Source organism: Theropithecus gelada, chromosome 9, assembly GCF_003255815.1.
Source record: "Theropithecus gelada isolate Dixy chromosome 9, Tgel_1.0, whole genome shotgun sequence".
Lineage (NCBI taxonomy): Eukaryota > Metazoa > Chordata > Mammalia > Primates > Cercopithecidae > Theropithecus > Theropithecus gelada.
The window spans coordinates 65,795,063-65,814,499 of record NC_037677.1 but is presented as its reverse complement, the minus strand read 5'-3'; the positions used below and the strand labels follow the sequence as shown (position 1 = coordinate 65,814,499).

General features: G+C 40.6%; 2 protein-coding genes across 27 annotated transcripts in view; one reads left to right on the top strand and one right to left on the bottom strand.

The window, feature by feature from the left end:
- The window catches only part of PBLD (phenazine biosynthesis like protein domain containing), a 45,551-nt gene extending 37,159 nt beyond the window's left edge, over nucleotides 1-8,392 (bottom strand). Inside the window, exon 1 of one of the 4 annotated variants that reach the window (XM_025395964.1) lies at nucleotides 8,225-8,392. The gene's annotated coding sequence lies outside the window, so the exon portion shown is untranslated. Of the gene's footprint in view, nucleotides 1-7,315; nucleotides 7,372-8,224 lie in introns of those variants that run through there. The other 3 variants (XM_025395965.1, XM_025395966.1, XM_025395967.1) reach the window with 3 other exon arrangements.
- HNRNPH3 (heterogeneous nuclear ribonucleoprotein H3) lies at nucleotides 7,133-18,286 on the top strand. Of its 23 annotated transcripts, none has more exons than XM_025395945.1 (10): nucleotides 7,133-7,294; nucleotides 12,493-12,627; nucleotides 13,134-13,272; nucleotides 13,783-13,922; nucleotides 14,419-14,505; nucleotides 14,722-14,837; nucleotides 16,285-16,420; nucleotides 16,663-16,758; nucleotides 16,844-16,936; nucleotides 17,065-18,277. In XM_025395945.1, exons 2-10 carry the CDS (start codon nucleotides 12,516-12,518, stop codon nucleotides 17,139-17,141), a joined length of 996 nt encoding a protein of 331 aa, XP_025251730.1. In that variant the 5' UTR covers nucleotides 7,133-7,294; nucleotides 12,493-12,515; the 3' UTR covers nucleotides 17,142-18,277. The 23 variants fall into 23 exon arrangements, with proteins under 23 accessions (XP_025251730.1, XP_025251738.1, XP_025251726.1 ...); XM_025395941.1 differs by lacking the exon at nucleotides 7,133-7,294 and adding an exon at nucleotides 7,451-7,656 and having other exon boundaries at nucleotides 17,065-18,286; XM_025395934.1 differs by lacking the exon at nucleotides 7,133-7,294 and adding an exon at nucleotides 7,451-7,656 and having other exon boundaries at nucleotides 13,783-13,967; nucleotides 17,065-18,286.
- The last annotated feature ends 1,151 nt before the right edge of the window (nucleotides 18,287-19,437 follow it).

The following is a 19,437-nucleotide window of genomic DNA, read 5'->3' as shown; positions in this document are numbered from 1 at the left end:
GGAGTGCAGTGGCACAATCTCGGTTCACCGCAGCCTCCGCCTCACAGGCTCAAGCAATTCTCCTGTCTCAGCCTCCCAAACAGCTAGGATTACAGGCATGCGCCACTACTGCCCGGCTAATTTTTGTATTTTTAGTATAGACAGGGTTTCACCATGTTGGCCAGGCTGGTCTTGAACTCCTGACCTCAAATGATCCACCTGCCTTGGCCTCCCAAAGTGCTAGGATTACAGGTGTGAGCCATCACACCCGGCCAACTCTCCACACTTTAATCAGAACTATCTAATTAAAACACTACATTGGGTTAGGCACAGTTGCTCACGCCTGTAATCCCAGCACTTTGGGAGGCCGAGACAGGCAGATCACGAGGTCAGGAGTTCAAGACCAGCCTAGCCAACATGGTGAAATGCTGTTTCTACTGAAAATACAAAAATTAGCTGGGTGTGGTGGCAGGCACCTGTAATCCCAGCTACTCAGGAGGCTGAGGCAGGAGAATTGCTTGAACCTGGGAGGCGGAAGCTGCAGTGAGCCGAGATTGTGCCACTGCACTCCAGCCTGGATGACAAAGCAAGACTCCATCTCGGGGGAAAAAAACAAAACAAAACAAAACAAAAACCCACTACATTGGCCAGGCGTGGTGGCTCATGCCCATAATCCCAGCACTCTGTGTGGCCAAGGCAGGTGGATCACTTGAGGTGAGGAGTTTGAGACCAGCCTGGCCAACATGGTGAAACCCCGTGTCTACCTAAAGATACAAAAATTAGCCAGGCATGGTGGTGTATGCCTGTAATCCCTGCTACTCAGGAGGCTAAGGCAGGAGAATTACTTGAACCTGGGAGGCAAAGGTTGCAATGAGCTGAGATCATGCCACTGCACTCAAGCCTGGGAAACACAGTGAGACTCCATCTCAAAAACAATACAAAAAAAACCCCTCAAGCTCCATAGGGTAGCACACAAACTTCTCCAAGATCTGGTTCATATCTACTTCCTTATTTTACAATGTTTCATCTGCTTAGAGTCTCCACTTCTGCCAAGTTATTTTGTACATCCATGCCTTGGATCTTACTGCGTCCTCAACTGTAAATGCTTTTCCTATTTTTCATTGCCCAGCTAAATATTACTTATCCTCCAACACTTAGCTCAGGAGTTGTCTCCTTCAGAAAGCTTTCTCTGAAGCCCTAGACTGTGTGAATGGCCAGATTCTACACTCCCCAAATACTCTGTGCTTACCCTATTTTATCACTTGCTATAGTTTAATGTAATGAAATGTATCTGTATGCTCTTGAAAGTCAGGGACAGGTTCGCATTATGTACTTGCATTTTTTCTTTTTTTTTTTTTTTTTTTTTTAGCTCATCCAACATTATAGAATGTACTTGGTTTTTTATTTTGTTTTGTTTTTGTTTTTTGAGACAGAGTCTTGTTGTTGCAGAGGTTGGAGTGCAGTGGCACGATCTCAGCTCACTACAACCTCTGCCTCCCAAGTAGCTGGGCCTACAGGTGTGCAGCATCGTGCCCAGTTAATTATTTTTGTATTTTTAGTAGAGACGTGGTCTCACCATGTTGCCCAGGCTGATCTTGAACTCCTGACTTCAAGTGATCCGCCAGCTTCGGCCTCCTAGAGTGCTGGGATTACAGGCATGAGCCACTGTGCCAAGCTGTACTTGTAGTTTTTATGGATGGATGCAAACATATGCTGACCTACTAGGAATTCAGTAATGCTCTCAAATCAATTTCCATTTATTAATAACAGCTGCATCTGCCTATATTGGAAAATCAGCAGTACATTACATGTGAAATATTATTTATTCTGCCCATAGAATAGTTCATATGAGTTACAGATTTCACTGAAATAATTTCCTAGCTCCCAATATAGTTCTTAGGATACTGTACTTACTTTAAAAATTCTATTAAATTCACTGTTATTAAATGAGTTTAGCAGGAATGAACCAGATTCATTAACAATGCTCTGACAAACACAAATAAATAAAACAGCATGGAACTAGAATTAACATTATTTCAATTACTAATCTCCAATAACCTAACAACCCATTTTAGAGATTAAGAAACTGAGGTGGCCGGGCATGGTGGCTCATGCCTGTAATCCCAGCACTTTGGGAAGCCGAGGTGGGCAGATCACGAGGTCAAGAGATCAAGACCATCCCGGCCACATGGTGAAACCCCGTCTCTACCAAAACTATAAAAATTAGCTGGGTGTGGTGGCACATGCCTGTAATCCCAGCTACTCGGGAGGCTGAGGCAAGAGAATCGCTTGAACCAGGGAGTCGAGAGTTGCAGTAAGCCGAGATCGCGCCACTGGCAACAGAGCAAGACTCCACCTCAAAAAACAAAAAAAAAAAACTGGGGTTCAGAAAAGTTGACTGGTTCAGAATCAATTCACTGGTAGCTAGTGTCAGAACTGGGACTCCCTGATTACGAAGTCAAGTCTAAGTTTTGCCATTTACTTTTTTGGTAAACTTTGAAACATTACTTTATCTCCTGGTTTTTTCATTTCTTGGTCCATGAAACAATAACTTTGCAAGACTGCAGTGAAAATGAATTACTTACTGCCCCCAGTGTGACCATCGTTATTGTCTGTAGACTGAAAAACATAGGTATATGAATAACAAGAGCTATATTTTTATCTACCACCAAGAAGCTTAAAATCTGGTTGGGGCCAGGCGCTCTGGCTCACGCCTGTAATCCCAGCATTTTGGGGAGGCTGAGGCAGGTGGATCACGAGGTCAAGAGTTCAAGACCAGCCTGACCAACATGGTGAAACCCCATCTCTACTAAACATACAAATATTAGCTGGGCGTGGTCACGCATGCTTGTAATCCCAGCTACTCAGGAGGCTGAGGCAGGAGAATTGCTTGAACCCAGGAGGTGGAGGTTGCAGGGAGCCGAGATTATGCCACTGCACTCCAGCCTGGGCGACAGAGCAAGATTCCACCTCAAAAAAAAAAAAAAAAAATCACGTTGGGGGAAATGGTCTATTACCGTATTATCAATGCTGTATTTTCAAAGTTATTAATGTGCTTATGACATACGAAAAGCAGTGTAATAATTTGATTTCAATTATTTAAGTAGCTATCTTTTTAAGCCACTTTCCCTAGCCTTCACAGCAATTCACTGGAACAAAAAGAATGTTTATTTTCAAAAATTAGAGAAAAAATGTGTTTAGGTGCTTTCTTCCTTTTGAGTTTTCATTTGTTTACTTAGTATAATTATTAAGATTGAATAGGTCTTTTGGTTGCCAGATTCACAAAGAACACTTAGGTGACTCAGAGAAACAAAAAAATATCAAGAATATAAACTGTGTAATTCAGCCTTGTCTTGAGAAACAATGTTGAACCATAGTAAAGGAGATCAGTGTTTTCTAAAGACAATAGATATATAGGATGTAAACCAAAGAATAAGCATTTCACAGTCTTACACAAACTTAGTGTTTAAAAGGTATTAACTACCTTAATTAGATGAGATTTAGTGGATTTTGTTACATTTTTTAGCTTATTTGCTTTTCATATAGGCAAAAGATTATGATAATCCAGTTTTTATGGTACTTTACAATGCCATTGGGGATATGTGAACAAATATCTTAACCAAATTTTCGTTTATGTGCCTTCCCTCCCCCGCAAGGGTGTAATCTCTTTCCATTTCTCTTTCTTTTTTTCTCTCAGGCTCTGCACGGAATTTTCCTCTCCTCTTCAACCTGATGGTGTAACACATGATCACGTGTTCGTTGTCTTGTTTTCCTCTGGGTCGCATGGGTACTTCTATTTCCTTTTCCTTTTTCATCTTTTCTCTCATTATGGTCTCTAACAAGATCCTCTCCAGGGTCCCTCTGATCTCTGTGCTAACAGGAAAGCACTGGAATGATGGAAAGGAAGACAAAGAAAGTCCCAAAAGCAGCTGGGAGTCCTTGGTTCTAACCATCTCTATGGAAACAATTCCACAGAGATAGGTCTGGAAACAATTCTGTAGGGATCACTGGAGCAGTGGTGAGCCAGTCTCACCAAGCCTTATTTACAGGATACAACTTGCAAATGGGAATAGTTGACAAGATTTTGTTCTGTTGTTGTTGTTGTTTTAAGAGAAGTAGTAAAATAGGAAGCCAAATAAAATGTACATTTATGCCTATGTAGCGTTTTGTTTTTTGTTTTGAGACGGAGACTCGTTCTGTCACCCAGGCTGGAGTGCAGTGGCACGATCTCGGCTCACTGCAACCTCTGCCCCACCAGGTTCAAGCAATTCTTGTGCCTCAGTCTCCCAAGTAGCTGAGATTATAGGCATGTGCCACCATGCCCAGCTAATTTTTGTACTTTTAGTAGAGACAGAGTTTCACTATGTTGGTCAGGTTGGTCTCAAACTCCTGATCTCACGTGATCCACCTGCCTCAGCCTCCCAAAGTGCTGGGATTACAGGCATGAGCCACCACACCCAGCCTATATAGTGTATTTTTTAACTCAAAACTTACTACTGTAACAATAAAAAGGCAAAGGGAATGTGTAAACCAATTTCAAGTCCTTCCTGAGCATGCACATTGGCAAAGAGTGCCTAATCCAAAGAAATTATGGCAAGCAAGCAGCAGTTTGATAGTGAAAAATCATTCATGTCATTAGAATGATTTTCAGATTGTGACCCATAACCACACAAAATATGCGGCAGGAATGCCAACTTCAGTCAGGCAGTAAAACAAATTGAATTCAAGCAAGGAGTGAAGGAGATTACAGAATTCCATCTACCAAATCAGTTTGAAAGACCAAAAGGATAAAAATAGCCATGTAGGCCGGGCGCGGTGGCTCAAGCCTGTAATCCCAGCACTTTGGGAGGCCGAGGCGGGCGGATCACGAGGTCAGGAGATCGAGACCATCCTGGCTAACACGGTGAAACCCTGTCTCTACTAAAAAAAAATACAAAAAACTAGCCGGGCGAGGTGGCAGGCGCCTGTAGTCCCAGCTACTCGGGGGTGCTGAGGCAGGAGAATGGCGTAAACCCGGGAGGCGGAGCTTGCAGTGAGCTGAGATCTGGCCACTGCGCTCCAGCCTGGGCGATAGAGTGAGACTCCGTCTCAAAAAAAAAAAAAAAAAAAAAAAATAGCCATGTAACTTGAACCCAGGAGGACCAAGGGAAGAACTCCATCAGAATTGTGGGAGCTTAGAGTCTTATTAATACAGCAATTATTTTTTTAAAAGGAGGGAGAGGGGTTGGGACTCACAGTGTCAGTGATAATGGGACTATAACGTTTCAGGCCTGTTCAAAAAGTCTCCAGCCAATAAGCTAGTAACCACAGGTCTCCTGAAATGGTAACTCCAGTGTTAATTAGGTGACATAACCTCAATTTTCCAAAAATGATGTCTGTTTCCTTAAGTTATAGATATTTGTAACCTCACGAAGGTTCATAGTGTTTTAAGACCCTGGCCCTTGGGTAAAACCATATGGGCTCCAATTCTAGCTCTACCACTCAACTGTGTGACCCTGGGCAACTATTTTCACTTCTCTAGGACTTAGGCACTTCATCTATAAAATGAAGATACTTATTTTTCAGGGTTGTAAGAGTACAGTGAGTAGGTTATGCTACACACTGTACTCAATTTGCTGACTCTTTACAACCCTGAAAAATAAATATGAGCCATTGTTATCACAGCATCCTTGTTTGGTTTTCCATCTCTTTTAATTGTGATAACACTGTCCTTTCTGCCTTCCACTCAGTACTTTTAGGGAGTGGGCCATTGTGGGTATGTGAGCATCATGTTCTTACTGCCCCACACTCGTCTTAGGCAGGTTTGAGGATGAATTAAAGCCTTAAAATGTCTTACATCCTACACACTGCAGATCTCATGGGAGAAAAAATTATACATCCTCCTACGTTGCTAACACCTCTCACCCTACCTCCAACAGACTTCCCAATGTCTGTACCACAAAGTTCAAAGTCTTTTGGCCAGACATTGAAGACTATCTACAATCTAGCTTCACCCACATTTCTAACATTACGCCATCTTCCTGACGCTTTGCACTGGAACTTGCACTGATTTTTTTTGTGTGTGGGAGGGTGTGGGACGGAGTCTCGCTCGGTCACCAAGGCTGGAGTGCAGTGGTGCGATCTCGGCTCACTACAAGCTCCACCTCCTGGGTCCACTCCATTCTCCTGCCTCAGCCTCCTGAGTAGCTGAGACTACAGGGGCAAGCCACCTACGCTCGGCTAATTTTTTTTTTTTTTTTTTCAGTAGAGACAGGATTTCACCGTGTTAGCCAGGATGAACTTGCACTGATCTCTTTCCCAGGCTTCCCCTTAACTCTTCGCGCAGAAATTCGGGTTTTTTTGTTGTTGTTGTTTTTCAGACAAGGTCGCCCAGGCTGGAGCGCACTAGTGCAATCACGACTCACTGCAGCCTCAACCTCCAGGGCACAAACCATCCTCTTGCCCAGCCTCCCGAGTAGCTGGGACTACTCGGGAGCCCCATCTACTCCCGTGCGCTGCCATCACGCCCAGCTAATCTTTGTATTTTTTGTAGAGACAGCGACTCACTATGTTGCCCAGGCTGGTCTCCAACCCTTAGGCTCAAGCGATCCTCCCGCCTCGGCCTCTCAAAGGCGTGAGCCACCGCGGCCGGCCTTTTTTGGAACTTAAAAAAAAGGCCATAATGTGTCAAACCTTAGTGGCATGACTGCAAAACCAAAATGTACTTATTAGGTGTCACTTGGAAGCGCAATTTTCAACAATGCAAAACTATAGAAAACAACCCAACGTCGGCCTCCACAGGCTAATCAGTCCCCGAGGCACTGACGGCGGGAGAGATGAAAACGCGAAGGCCAGAGGAGAAAGAGAGGAAGGATTTGCAGAGAGAACGGAAACGTGGACAGGAATTCACCCAAGAAACCCGGGTCCCGCGCGGCGCACCGGGACGAAGCGCGCTGGGGGACGGCCAGCAGCTCCGGGCCAGAAGGAGGCGGACACCCAGCCCGAGAGCCGAAATCGGCCTCGGTGGACGTTTTCATCTTCGCGGCCCAGAAACACTTCTATTTTTCACTGCACAATGCAAACATGGTGGACCAGAAAATCCGCCCCGCGTCTGCCGGCCGCACCACGTGGCGCCCTTTCCGCGCCGTCGATGCCGAGCAAGGGCGGGGCCCTCACGGAATTTGTTCACGGTGGGGGCAGATCACTGGAGAACTTCTCCAGACCGCGACAGCACAGTTCCTTCTACACACTGGCAGAACTGTCATTGCCATCGCCCCGAGGCGGCAGAATGGTATGCCCTGAAAACTGGATGGTTCTACCGTAAGCAAGAAAGACTGCACACACGACAGCTCTTTACCTGGACCAGCCTCTGCTCTGTCTACCTCGCGCCCAACAGCTGGGCAGCCCACCACCGCGCAGGCGCGCTTCGTGTTGCCAGCGCCAGGCGAACCCGACTTTCCCGTCTCGCGAGAGTGGGGCCGGCCGCCTTCGCAGTTCTCGCTCCGCCCCCCACTTCTTGCTCGCTCCCTCCCATCCCCCCAAGCCAGTTGCTGTGCTGCGCAGCTCCCTAAGCGGTTGTCACCGCTGGAGACGGTTGGGAGAACCGTTGTGGTGAGCGCTACACGAGGCAAACGACTTCTCCCTTCTCTCGACTGGACCCCGCGAGCAGCAGAGTCGGCGTAACTATCGCCTGACAGGGTATCTGAAGTAAAAGGGGGTAGGTTGGGCTGGTGGTTTCGAGAGCGGAGTCGGGAGAAGGACGAAAGAGGCCGGGAGGGGCTGGGTTGGGGGGTAGTGCGGTGGTCGCCGCTCGGAGGCCGCCGCTTGGAAGCGGCGGGGCTGCGCCTCCCGGACCATCTCCCACTTCAAGGAGGGCGGCCTGCCGATGGGAGGACTTGCTCAGGTGGAACTCAGTGGACGACGCCGAGGCCCGAAGTAGGGGACATCCAGCATTTCCCCCTTTCCCTGCTGGCTTGGCCTCCGCCATTTTGGGTACAGTGGCGCGGCCACCTCGGCTTCCCGCCCTTCCCCGCTCTTTTTACTTTTTGTCTCCCAGCTTCCGAAAACTGATTTAGAAGGCCAGGGGAGGGGGTGGTCAAAGCTCCCTGGAAGGGATGAGGGTGGGTAGTGAAGCGAGCAGGGAAAGACCGGGCAGTTGGGTGGAGGGAGGATCGGGGTTGCCGGGCGCGCTCCCGATGGAAATGGCGCCGGATGGGCCTGGCCTCCCACCGCGGCCTCCCTTCCTCCGCAGTCTCGGCAGGGCTACCTGGGCTGACGGGACTGCGAGTGACTTCTGACGCAGATTCCCAAGATGAGAGAGGCTGGAGCTGGGGGAGGAAAGCCAATGGCGACGAAGGTGCTCAACTCTCAAATCCAGGACAAAGGAGGCAGACGGCCTCCTTTGTAATTCCGCCGCCCGGTGGCGAAGGGTTTTAAGCCAGGCTTGGCTGCTGGCGGGAGGGGGAAGGGGCGTACTCTCCCTAGCTCTCTGGTCTCTAGGGCAGCTAGATAAACGGAAAGTCTCCTGGGAGGAATAAAGGACGCTTAGCCGGCCCTTATATTCCAGATTTGGAACTTCGAAAAGAGTACGTACTGATTTTCCAAAGGGGTTTTTTTTTTTTTTCTTCATGTTTAAACGTTAATAAGGACTTCGGGGGTGATTTTGTAAGCAGAAAAGTGGGTGATTTATCAAATAGGAATGTGAAATGGGCATGTTTCAAGTAGGTCGTCTGGGCCCAGTGAACTGTGATTGTTGCTTTTTGAACTTTGGGGGTGGGGGTGGGTGATGTAGCAATTGTTTTGCGTAGTTTGGCATCTATATTAGACTTTGTTTTTAAGTTTCACTTTTGGGAAACAGTTAAAACAACCCAGTGATGGTAGATGTGTATGTATTGGAATTGAGTTCCTTTCGATATTAAATCTTCCAAGAGTTGTATTTTGTGCAGGTTTTTTTTTCTTGGCATTAAGGCTCTAGAAGTAAAATACTTCAAAATACGGTTATGGCTTATTTTCTTTTGGTGTCTAGGCCTTTTTTTTTTTAAATGTAGGAGTATAGTACACTGTAATCGTATTTTAAACAAGGGAATAAGCCTATTAAACAGAAAAACAAATTGTAAACCCAGTCACGTGGTGGTGGTGTGATTCGGATGAGGGTCCTGAGAACTGGATCCGTCATTTTCATTGAAGACACAGTACAAAAGGGACGGGAAAGGCCTGAGAGTAAGAATTTCTGATAATTCATGTAAAACTTTTTAAGAATATTGTTACCTACTTTTCCAGCTCTAAAAACAAAAACTTACTATTGTTGAAGATGTTCAGTGATGCTTTGTCAAGATTGCCAAGGAAAAGTTTACGAAAATCTTACCTTGAAACAGTAGCTTTGAGTGGCCCTTTGAAAAGATAGTCCAGACTGTCCTATAAAGTTATATATGCTATAACAAATAGCTTTACTAATTGGATTGGACTACACACACACACCTTTTTTCTGTCCTCTTTTTCAGTTGTGCCATTATCTGGAAGTCCATCTTACTGCCTTTTTAAAATAATGTTATCTTTGATTTCGTTGTATTGGTAAACAACTGACTAAATTGCAGTAGATAAAAACATGGTTCATAGTAAACTAACATTTTAGAGACCTTACCTCCTTAAGCTGTTAGGGGCGTGTCTAGTGTTTTTGTTTTTTTAAAGAGCAAGCCCATTGGGAAGGAATGATGTACATTTTCTGTTAAACTTAGATCATCAGCACTTTTTCCAAAAAATAAAATTCATTCTCATTTCTTGACCACTGGGCTGCCATTTAGAAAGTTATTTATTGATGCATAAAGTCGTTTATGCATTACTTACAGAAGATAGGCTGTGCCTCCGTGTTAAGAGGATTCTCTATTTCATTTGTTCTCTAGTGGATGTTTTTTCTTTAATGACTTCGGTATATAATTCACATACCATAAACTTCACCAATTTTAAATGTACATTTTAGTGGATTTTAGTACATTGACAGCGTTGTGTGACCGTCACTACAATTTAATTTTGTAACATTTTTGTCACTCCAAAAAGATACCAATACCCTTTACTGGTCATTCCCCTTGCTGGCATTCTCCCTCCCGTCAAGCCTCAGACAATCATGAATACAAATGGAGTTATACAATATGTAGTCTTTTGTGACTGGCTTGTTTCACTTGGTGTAATGTTTAAAAAATTATATTTAAAGTCTCATAAAACTGAGCAAAGCCATCCTCGTATTTTAACTGTGGTATATTTTATTGGTACTAGCACCTAGAATTCTTAAAGCAGAGTAAATGACATTGTTGCAAAGAAAGGTTGAGGTGGATTATCCTGAATAATTAGTAAAGTGTTTTAAGTGGTTTCTGACAGCTTTATTAGAGCAGATTGCTTCTTCCTGTGCCCTTAGAGTTTTTCTTGTTTTTGTTTTGTAGGTAGGATTTTTAGTTTTGAAGGGGTTGGTAGAGTGAGGCTCTCATTATTGTATGTGCTTTGCATACAGGGTCACCCTGTAAAATAGATTAAGTGTTCCGAATTTGGTTGGGTTTTACGCAATTAAAAGTTGTGTTAACAGTTTAGTGTTTATTATAGATAACATCGATAACACTTTTTTGTTTTCATTGGGTCTTATCATTGGTACAGACCGATCCAAAAATCCAATTGGCTTGCTGGTAATTTTTTCTTGTGAATTGGTAAGATTTATGAGTAAAGTAATTTTTTCTTTTTTTCTTTTTTTTTTTTTAAGCATTTGCTCCTTAAATGCAAACTACTAAGATCCTTTCACAACAGATTAAGATTGAATTTGCAGAGTTCTTAAATTTTTCATGAAGCAGTGAGGGTAGATCTGTACCAATTTTTCCGTTCTGTGTAAATCACCCTTTATGGGAAACACTTATTTTTTAGGTTGGTGCTATTTAAAAAAAATAAAACGGTAGGCGTTTTCAAAACATCTCTGAACTTTTTTTTTCAAACTGGGTTGGGGCCTCCTCCTCTCAGAGCTACTCTTCAGTATTAAACTTTTAAAAGCCTTCGCTGACTTTGGGAAATAAAATTTTTAACAATTCTCAGTTCTCTTCGAGGTTTGAATTGTTTTCTGTCCTTTAAGGTTCACATATTTTGTGTATGGTATATCTTGTTGGCTTTTGCAGGGCCCCTTAAAATCCAGTAACAGTTGCCATCAGTAAATGCTTAATATGAGGCAGACCAAGCACTTGAATAGTGCAGTGAGGTATAGATACCACTGCTATAGTTTACAATTGAAGAGGCTCAGAGGTTAAATGGTTTAGGTAACCAGTGAACGGCAGAATAGGGATTCATACTATTTATTTGTGTGCATATTTTAAATGCATGAATTCTAGGGAAAAAAAAACTTTACCCTTTGCAGATGCCACCCCTAAGAGTTGCACCAACAAATAGATGACATGAAATTAAGCATTAGTGAATGCTGTTGATACGAAATATGATCTTCAAACATAAAGGAATCAAATGAACAAATTGTTTTGTTTACAGGGGAGGAGGTGGTGAGGGAAAGGTTTGAAATACTCAGGTGAGTAGGATTCCTACAGCTGCATAGTGAAATTTGTAAGGTTCTGGTAAGTTTCTGCAGCTGAAGGACTTCTGCATTCGCCTCTTTTGTAAATACTATGTAATTTTAAACGGAAGGATGGTTGCCTCTGGGGAAGGGAACTGGGAACTGAAGTCATTTTGGAGGGGAAGGGGGGCTTCTAGATATACCTTTTATGCTTTATTAAAAAGTATATTACGTATTTTTTAAAGTTTGTGTTTAAATCTGTTTGATTAAAAAGTTGAGTAAACTGGTTTCTATACACTGTCCAGTGGCTTCAAAAACACAGGTACTGTTGGAAGGCATTCACTTTTGAGCAGCCTTTGACCTCAGTTTTAATCTAATTAATTCAGTAATTTTAGAATCTTACTCTTGGTGAGTTTAAACTAGATTTGGCTAAAATAGAGGTGAGAGTGTTGGCCCTTCAAAGACAGTTTGATGTGTTCAAAATTGTAGTGCATTTAAAAGGGTTAGACTTATGTGATATTTTTCCAACATGAGTCAGTACTCATTGCATTTTTTACTTAGGCTCTTGATGTTAGTGGATACTGGTATTACATGCAACTTCTGAATAAGTTTTAAAGAATTTGAATAATCAGGTGAATAAAAACCTGAAAAGTGGTGAATCAAAAGTTGAGAGATAAGGAAAGGCTCGAGTTGGCATTCAGGGGACACAGTCAAATAGTTTGAAGACTCTGGTAGTAGAATTATGCAAGTTTTCTTAAAATTAGGCAATACATAATATTGATACTAAGAAATTCAGTACTTTTCCGTAGGAGGGCTCAGGTCTCATTGCCTTTTCCCTACCCCAAAATATGAAAGGTGGTCTACAGTTTTGTCATGGCATTGTCACGGGAGTTGGCGCCATGTTACATTTCCTCTTGTGGCACCTCTGAGAGGTGTTTCTTCATTACCTCTTGACAAGAGTATGTTTTGATTGACTGCTCTATGTGCTTGTTTATTTTTTATAGCATTTAAATCAAACGGTATTGAGATGGATTGGGTTATGAAACATAATGGTCCAAATGACGCTAGTGATGGGACAGTACGACTTCGTGGACTGCCATTTGGTTGCAGCAAAGAGGAAATAGTTCAGTTCTTTCAAGGTACCTCTAGTATTAGTCAAAGTTTAGTAATATTGTAATTTTATATTTGTGTTGTTTCACTGTTTTTAATTTGTAAAACCCATTTTGATTTTGGAACTTTGAAGTTTAACTATGATAGTCTTGGTTAATGTATTAAAATAATATGCTCCAATTAATATACAGAATGTGTATAATATGTAAAACCTAATTAATGTGCAGTAACATATTTGAGAATTGTGATGAAATGAACCGTGAATTAGTATATGGAGCATATCTTTTTTCGTGTAATATAGGTGGGCTTTTAGAGTGTGTGTAATTACACAGTGTTTTTACACTGGTCGCAAAAAAGATTTATTTAATCCAGTATTATTTGAAAAAAATCTTTCATTTGTATTTATGGGGTGATGGGAAACTAAGCTTTTTTGTTTTGTTTTGTTTAGACTTGTTTTAAATATTTGATTCAGATGGGAATGTTTCAGCCTTTAACACTGTTCCCCTTGATGGGGTTATTTGTCCTTGGGTTAAAGGGTTGGAAATCGTGCCAAATGGGATAACATTGACGATGGACTACCAGGGGAGAAGCACAGGGGAGGCCTTCGTGCAGTTTGCTTCAAAGGAGATAGCAGAAAATGCTCTGGGGAAACACAAGGAAAGAATAGGGCACAGGTGGGGATGGAGAGTTTGGGATGGTGTTAAATTTTTATTTTTGGGGGTTGTGGGTCACTATTGCTTAAATGGGGGGGTAGCCATAACATTTTTCTGGGGTAGTTTAAAAGAATTGATAATTAATCTAAATTTAACTTGGAAACTACAGATTTGGGTGGGGAATTAATGCTAATAGTTAAATTAAAAGTAGATTGTTTCCATTTCTCTGTAGGATGTTGTTGATAAATGCTTTTGTATAATCACCTATTTCCTTTAAAACACCTATTTACTAAAAGAGACAAAGTAAAAATATATTTATACTTTATGAATTGTTTTCAGTGACTAATTTCTTTGTAAAACTTAAATATTTAACTAAGTTTGTAGGTTTAAACTGTTAACTTACGGTGTATTTAGGCAATTTAAATTGGGTTATGTATCTAGATGTAGAAAAACTTACTGCATTTTGCCCAGTATCTAATTTACACTAATACATTTATGCTGAAACCTGTACCTTAAAACATTTTTAAATAGGTATATTGAGATCTTCAGAAGTAGCAGGAGTGAAATCAAAGGATTTTATGATCCACCAAGAAGATTGCTGGGACAGCGACCGGGACCATATGATAGACCAATAGGAGGAAGAGGGGGTTATTATGGAGCTGGGCGTGGAAGTATGTATGACAGAATGCGACGAGGAGGTGATGGATATGATGGTGGTATGTGTATCTAATGAACAAAGGTTCTGTTGTCATTTTCTTAATGTTCCTGACACTTTGTCAAGAAATACAGAAATGGCAGTAATTTCAGTACCTGTTAGGTTTTAAAACCTGTTCATGAAAATATGGATTCCCATGGCTAGCTGTGGGACTTGATTGATGCACATATTGGCACCTAGAAAACTTACACAGAAATTAAAATTTAGATGTTGGCATATTTTGACCATTTTTTGCTTAAGGATGAAATTTAATTTACATGTCTGAACTTAACCTTTTGAGAGTTTAAATTTCCATCACATGTTGACTGCTTTTTTCATAGATTTTAAGTTGGAAATTGCAAACTTGCAATCAAGTTACACATACTGTTTACCACAAAATGTTTTTGTAAACTGGATTATAAAATTTATCTCTGGAAAGTGTGTAGTCATGTATTTCTCCTTAAATTACACAGGTTATGGAGGTTTTGATGACTATGGTGGCTATAATAATTACGGCTATGGGAATGATGGCTTTGATGACAGAATGAGAGATGGAAGAGGTAAAATAAATATTAAAGACATTTTTATTCATAGGTAAATTTTAGTATTTGCTTTGCAAGCTCTTAGTGGTAATATAGGAAACTTGTATAAGAAAGGTAATTCAGACAAATTTCAGTGCATTCCTATACAGAGCTTTATACCTTGTGTAGTATGTATGTATACTTCCCTACCTAGATCTGTAAGAGTTTATAATCTTGGCAAATTGTGTTTTCTAGGTATGGGAGGACATGGCTATGGGGGAGCTGGTGATGCAAGTTCAGGTTTTCATGGTGGTCATTTCGTACATATGAGAGGGTTGCCTTTTCGTGCAACTGAAAATGACATTGCTAATGTGAGTAATTTTTAATAACTATTAGTGGCTTTATACTTATCCTGGTATCTACATTTTTAAGCATTCTTAATGGTCTTGTGTTTATAGCTTAATACCAAAATCCCTTGAATATAAAAATAGATCTACCTTTAACTCTAATCGCTGATGGATATTTTTGTATCCATTGCGTGTTAACCTACGTAGGATTCAAGCAAGTAAAAAGCTACATTCATGAAGTCCAGTTAAGAATATAATGAAAGACTGATCCTCATAGAATGGTGATGACTGTATACCATGTTGTGCTGGTGTCTTTTGTTGTACTGTTTTTTTTGTTTTGTTTTCTTTTCTTTTCTTTTTTGAGACGGAGTCTTGCTCTGTCGCCCAGGCTAGAGTGCAGTGGCGTGATCTCGGCTCACTGCAACCTCTGCCTCCCGGGTTCAAGTTATTCTCCTGCCTCAGCCTCCTGAGTAGCTGGGATTACAGGCACACTCCACCGTGCCTGGCTGATTTTTTGTACTTTTAGTAGAGACGGGGTTTCGCCATGTTGATCAGGCTGTTCCTGACCTTGTGATCTGCCTGCCCCAGCCTCCCAAAGTGCTGGGATTACAGGCGTGAGCCACCACGCCTGGTCTGTATTAGATTTTGAAAGAGTAAATATATAAGTATTAATGATTTGGTTTGGCTTTCTAGGCTAGATAGTGATTAGAAACTGAGGAGTTGAAAATAACAGATAGATACTGCTGTTGTCATTGATGTGAAACTGGTTGGTTTCAGATTTGTTAGGAGGTCAGCAAACTTCAGTTGACGGGCTGAATCCGGTCACACCATTCCTTTACCTGTTGAGTAGTTACATTAGAGACCCAATGGCCATTCAAGCCAAAAGTACTATCTGGCTTTAAATGCAATAGTTTGCTCTAGATCTTACTGGGAATCAATTGGCCTGAGTTCCAAGTGCTTTTAATGATAGTTTAAAACCTGGCTACCTTGTGATTAGAACCAAATGATACCTTTTGGGGAACAATTTCATATAGTTTTAAATAGTAGGTTTATTCAAACCCCATGGTTCCAAATCATGATATCCCCATTTCTCTCTCTCTCTGTGTGTGTATTTTTTTGAGACGGAGTGTCCCACTCTGTCTCCCCAAGGCTGGAATGCAGTGGCGTGATCTTGGCTTACTGCAGGCTCCTCCTCCCAGGTTCAAGCGATTCTCTGTCTAAGCCTTCTGAGTAGCTGGGATTACAGGCATGAGCCACTGTATCCCGCCTATCTCCTTATTTTAAAAGCAGTAAATTCTTTACATTATCCCTAAGTGTATACTCTGTATATTCACAGAACCTTTGTAGTTGACTTAAGTTATTAGTCTGGCAGGGCAATTTCCTAATTGATGAGGAAAAATCAAAGTATGTGGTAATTTACTTTTAATATTCTCAATAGAAAAGTAAGTAACAGGTATTTTCTTTTATTTAGTTCTTCTCACCACTAAATCCAATACGAGTTCATATTGATATTGGAGCTGATGGCAGAGCCACAGGAGAAGCAGATGTAGAGTTTGTGACACATGAAGATGCAGTAGCTGCTATGTCTAAAGATAAAAATAACATGCGTAAGTAGACGTGAATTTACAAAGTAAGAGGCTCTAAGATGTGTAGGCAACGCTTGGCAATTGTTGGGATCTAAAACCATTTGACCTCTATAATGGCTTTTTGTGGGCTTTATATATCGCTGTACTAGTAATTGATAAGCATACTTTGTTTAATATTACTTAACTGATCTTTTTTAGAAAGCTTGTATTGATGAATTTGATCCATCATTCCTTTCTCCCCTGTTACTCTTTTTTTCTTAAAGAACATCGATATATCGAACTCTTCTTGAATTCTACTCCTGGAGGCGGCTCTGGCATGGGAGGTTCTGGAATGGGAGGCTACGGAAGAGATGGAATGGGTATGTAAAGTTTTTAAAATATGCAGGGTTAGCTACTTATCAATGAGTCTCAATTTTTTTTCTTTTTTCTTTTTTTTTTTTAAAGATAATCAGGGAGGCTATGGATCAGTTGGAAGAATGGGAATGGGAAACAATTACAGTGGAGGATATGGTACTCCTGATGGCTTGGGTGGTTATGGTAAGTATCTCTAGTTCAGTTTGTGTTAGTCCCCATATGTAGTGCAAACTTTAAAGTGCAGGTATTACTTTTATTACTTTATGCACAGATATCTCCTGCTGAGTGATTCTTAATATCTTTTTCTTAAGGCCGTGGTGGTGGAGGCAGTGGAGGTTACTACGGGCAAGGTGGCATGAGTGGAGGTGGATGGCGTGGGATGTACTGAAAGCAAAAACACCAACATACAAGTCTTGACAACAGCATCTGGTCTACTAGACTTTCTTACAGATTTAATTTCTTTTGTATTTTAAGAACTTTATAATGACTGAAGGAATGTGTTTTCAAAATATTATTTGGTAAAGCAACAGATTGTGATGGGAAAATCTGTTTTCTGTAGGTTTATTTGTTGCATACTTTGACTTAAAAATAAATTTTTATATTCAAACCACTGATGTTGATACTTTTTATATACTAGTTACTCCTAAAGATGTGCTGCCTTCATAAGATTTGGGTTGATGTATTTTACTATTAGTTCTACAAGAGGTAGTGTGGTGTAATTTTAGAAGATAATGGTTCACCTTCGCATAAACTGCAAGTCTTAAGCAGACATCTGGAATAGAGCTTGACAAATAATTAGTGTAACTTTTTTCTTTAATTCCTCCTGGACAACACTGTAAATATAAAGCCTAAAGATGAAGTGGCTTCAGGAGTATAAATTCAGCTAATTATTTCTATATTATTATTTTTCAAATGTCATTTATCAGGCATAGCTCTGAAACGATCTAAGAGGTATTGATTTCTGAATATTCATAATTGTGTTACGTGGGTATGGGAGTGTTGGAAGTTTGTTCTAGCCCTAGATTTTGGAGTAAAATCCCTTCAGCACTTGACCGAAATACCAAAAATGTCTCCAAAAAATTGATAGTTGCAGGTTATTGCAAGATGTCTTAAGAGTAGGGTTAAGGTTCTCAGTGACACAAGAATTCAGTATAAGTACATAGGTATTTACTATGGAGTATAATTCTCACAAATGTATTTTAAGTTTTCTGCCCAATAGAGCATATGGTTTTTAAATAACTGTATAAATGATGACTTTTAAAAAATGTAAGCAACAAGTCCATGTCATAGTCAATTAAAACAATCCTGCAGTTGGGTTTTGTATCTGATACCTGCTTGGAGTTTTAGTTTAAAGAATCTATATGTAGCAGGGAAAAGGTGCTTTTTAATTTTAATCCCTTTGATCAATATGGCTTTTTTCCAAATTGGCTAATGGATCAAAATGAAACCTGTTGATGTGAAATCAGTTCTTGAACTTGTTACTTGTTTTTGCCAGAAATGTTATTAATAAATGTCAATGTGGGAGATAATAGTATGGCGTCTGTCCTAGAATGCTTTGTGTCAGTTACTAATTCAAAAATCAGATTGGTAGAAGGTACTACATATGATGTCTACGATTTAGGAGAGGGAGCCCCGGGGCAGCCTATATATGTGGAGCCCCTTGATGGAAGCTATGATTCATCTTAATGCTTGTACCCACTTCCTTTAATGAGCAATTTAAATAATAGGGCATACACCACTTGTCTTTTGAAAGTTACATGTGTTTTATTTTCCCGGGATTACCCTCTTAACATAAGCAGTAAAAGTATATACAGTATTAATGAAACCAAAGTTGCCCTTTTAAAGCAGGCTAATTTTCTAAATCTTTAATTCATAAAATTCACATTTTATTTTTTAAACATAGGTTAGAAGAATTACAATTGTAATTCCTTGGCACCATGATAGCATTATTGTGGTAGTACTGCTAGGTGAGGGAATGGTATGTTAAGTCTGTTTGGAAAAGTAAAACGAATACAAGTTCACAATCACAAAATACAGATTGTTAAAAGTTCTGTAATAAAAAAATCCAAAGTTAGCATAGTTTTTAAATAAGCCAAAACTACATGGAGCAAGTTGCTGTCATAAAAGCTGCCTAAAAAAAAAAAGTCAGTGGTGATACATGAGTTTTGAAAAGTGAGAAACTTAAAGGGTGACTAAAAATCTTGGTTTGGTGAATGAAATCAGCCTTGGAATTTAAGCAACTTAAGTCACATTTAAAAATTTGTTCTAAGCACAGTAATAAAAAAGCCTATTTGAAAATTTTCATTTATGCTTATTCAATAATCATAAAAATGTTAGCCCATCCCACCTATCAATATAAAATGGTTCAAGAATATAATTTCTATCTTGAGGACATTTCTATCAGTATTCAAGAAAGACCATCTAAAAATCTGTGTGACATCTGACACCTCAAAAGCTGACTGGAAATTTATGGGTTTTGGAGAAAATAGATCTTCAAGTATACTTAGGCTATTCAGAAAATTTTAAATTTCATAGAAGTATATATTCATGAGGAAAAGATCCTGCAGTATTAATAAGCAACTCCTTTGTGGGCAGGGAGGTACCTAGGATTAACCACTAAATACAATGCTCTTAATCCATAAATTTCCTATGTATTTTTTATAGGCTCACAAACTTAAAGTGCA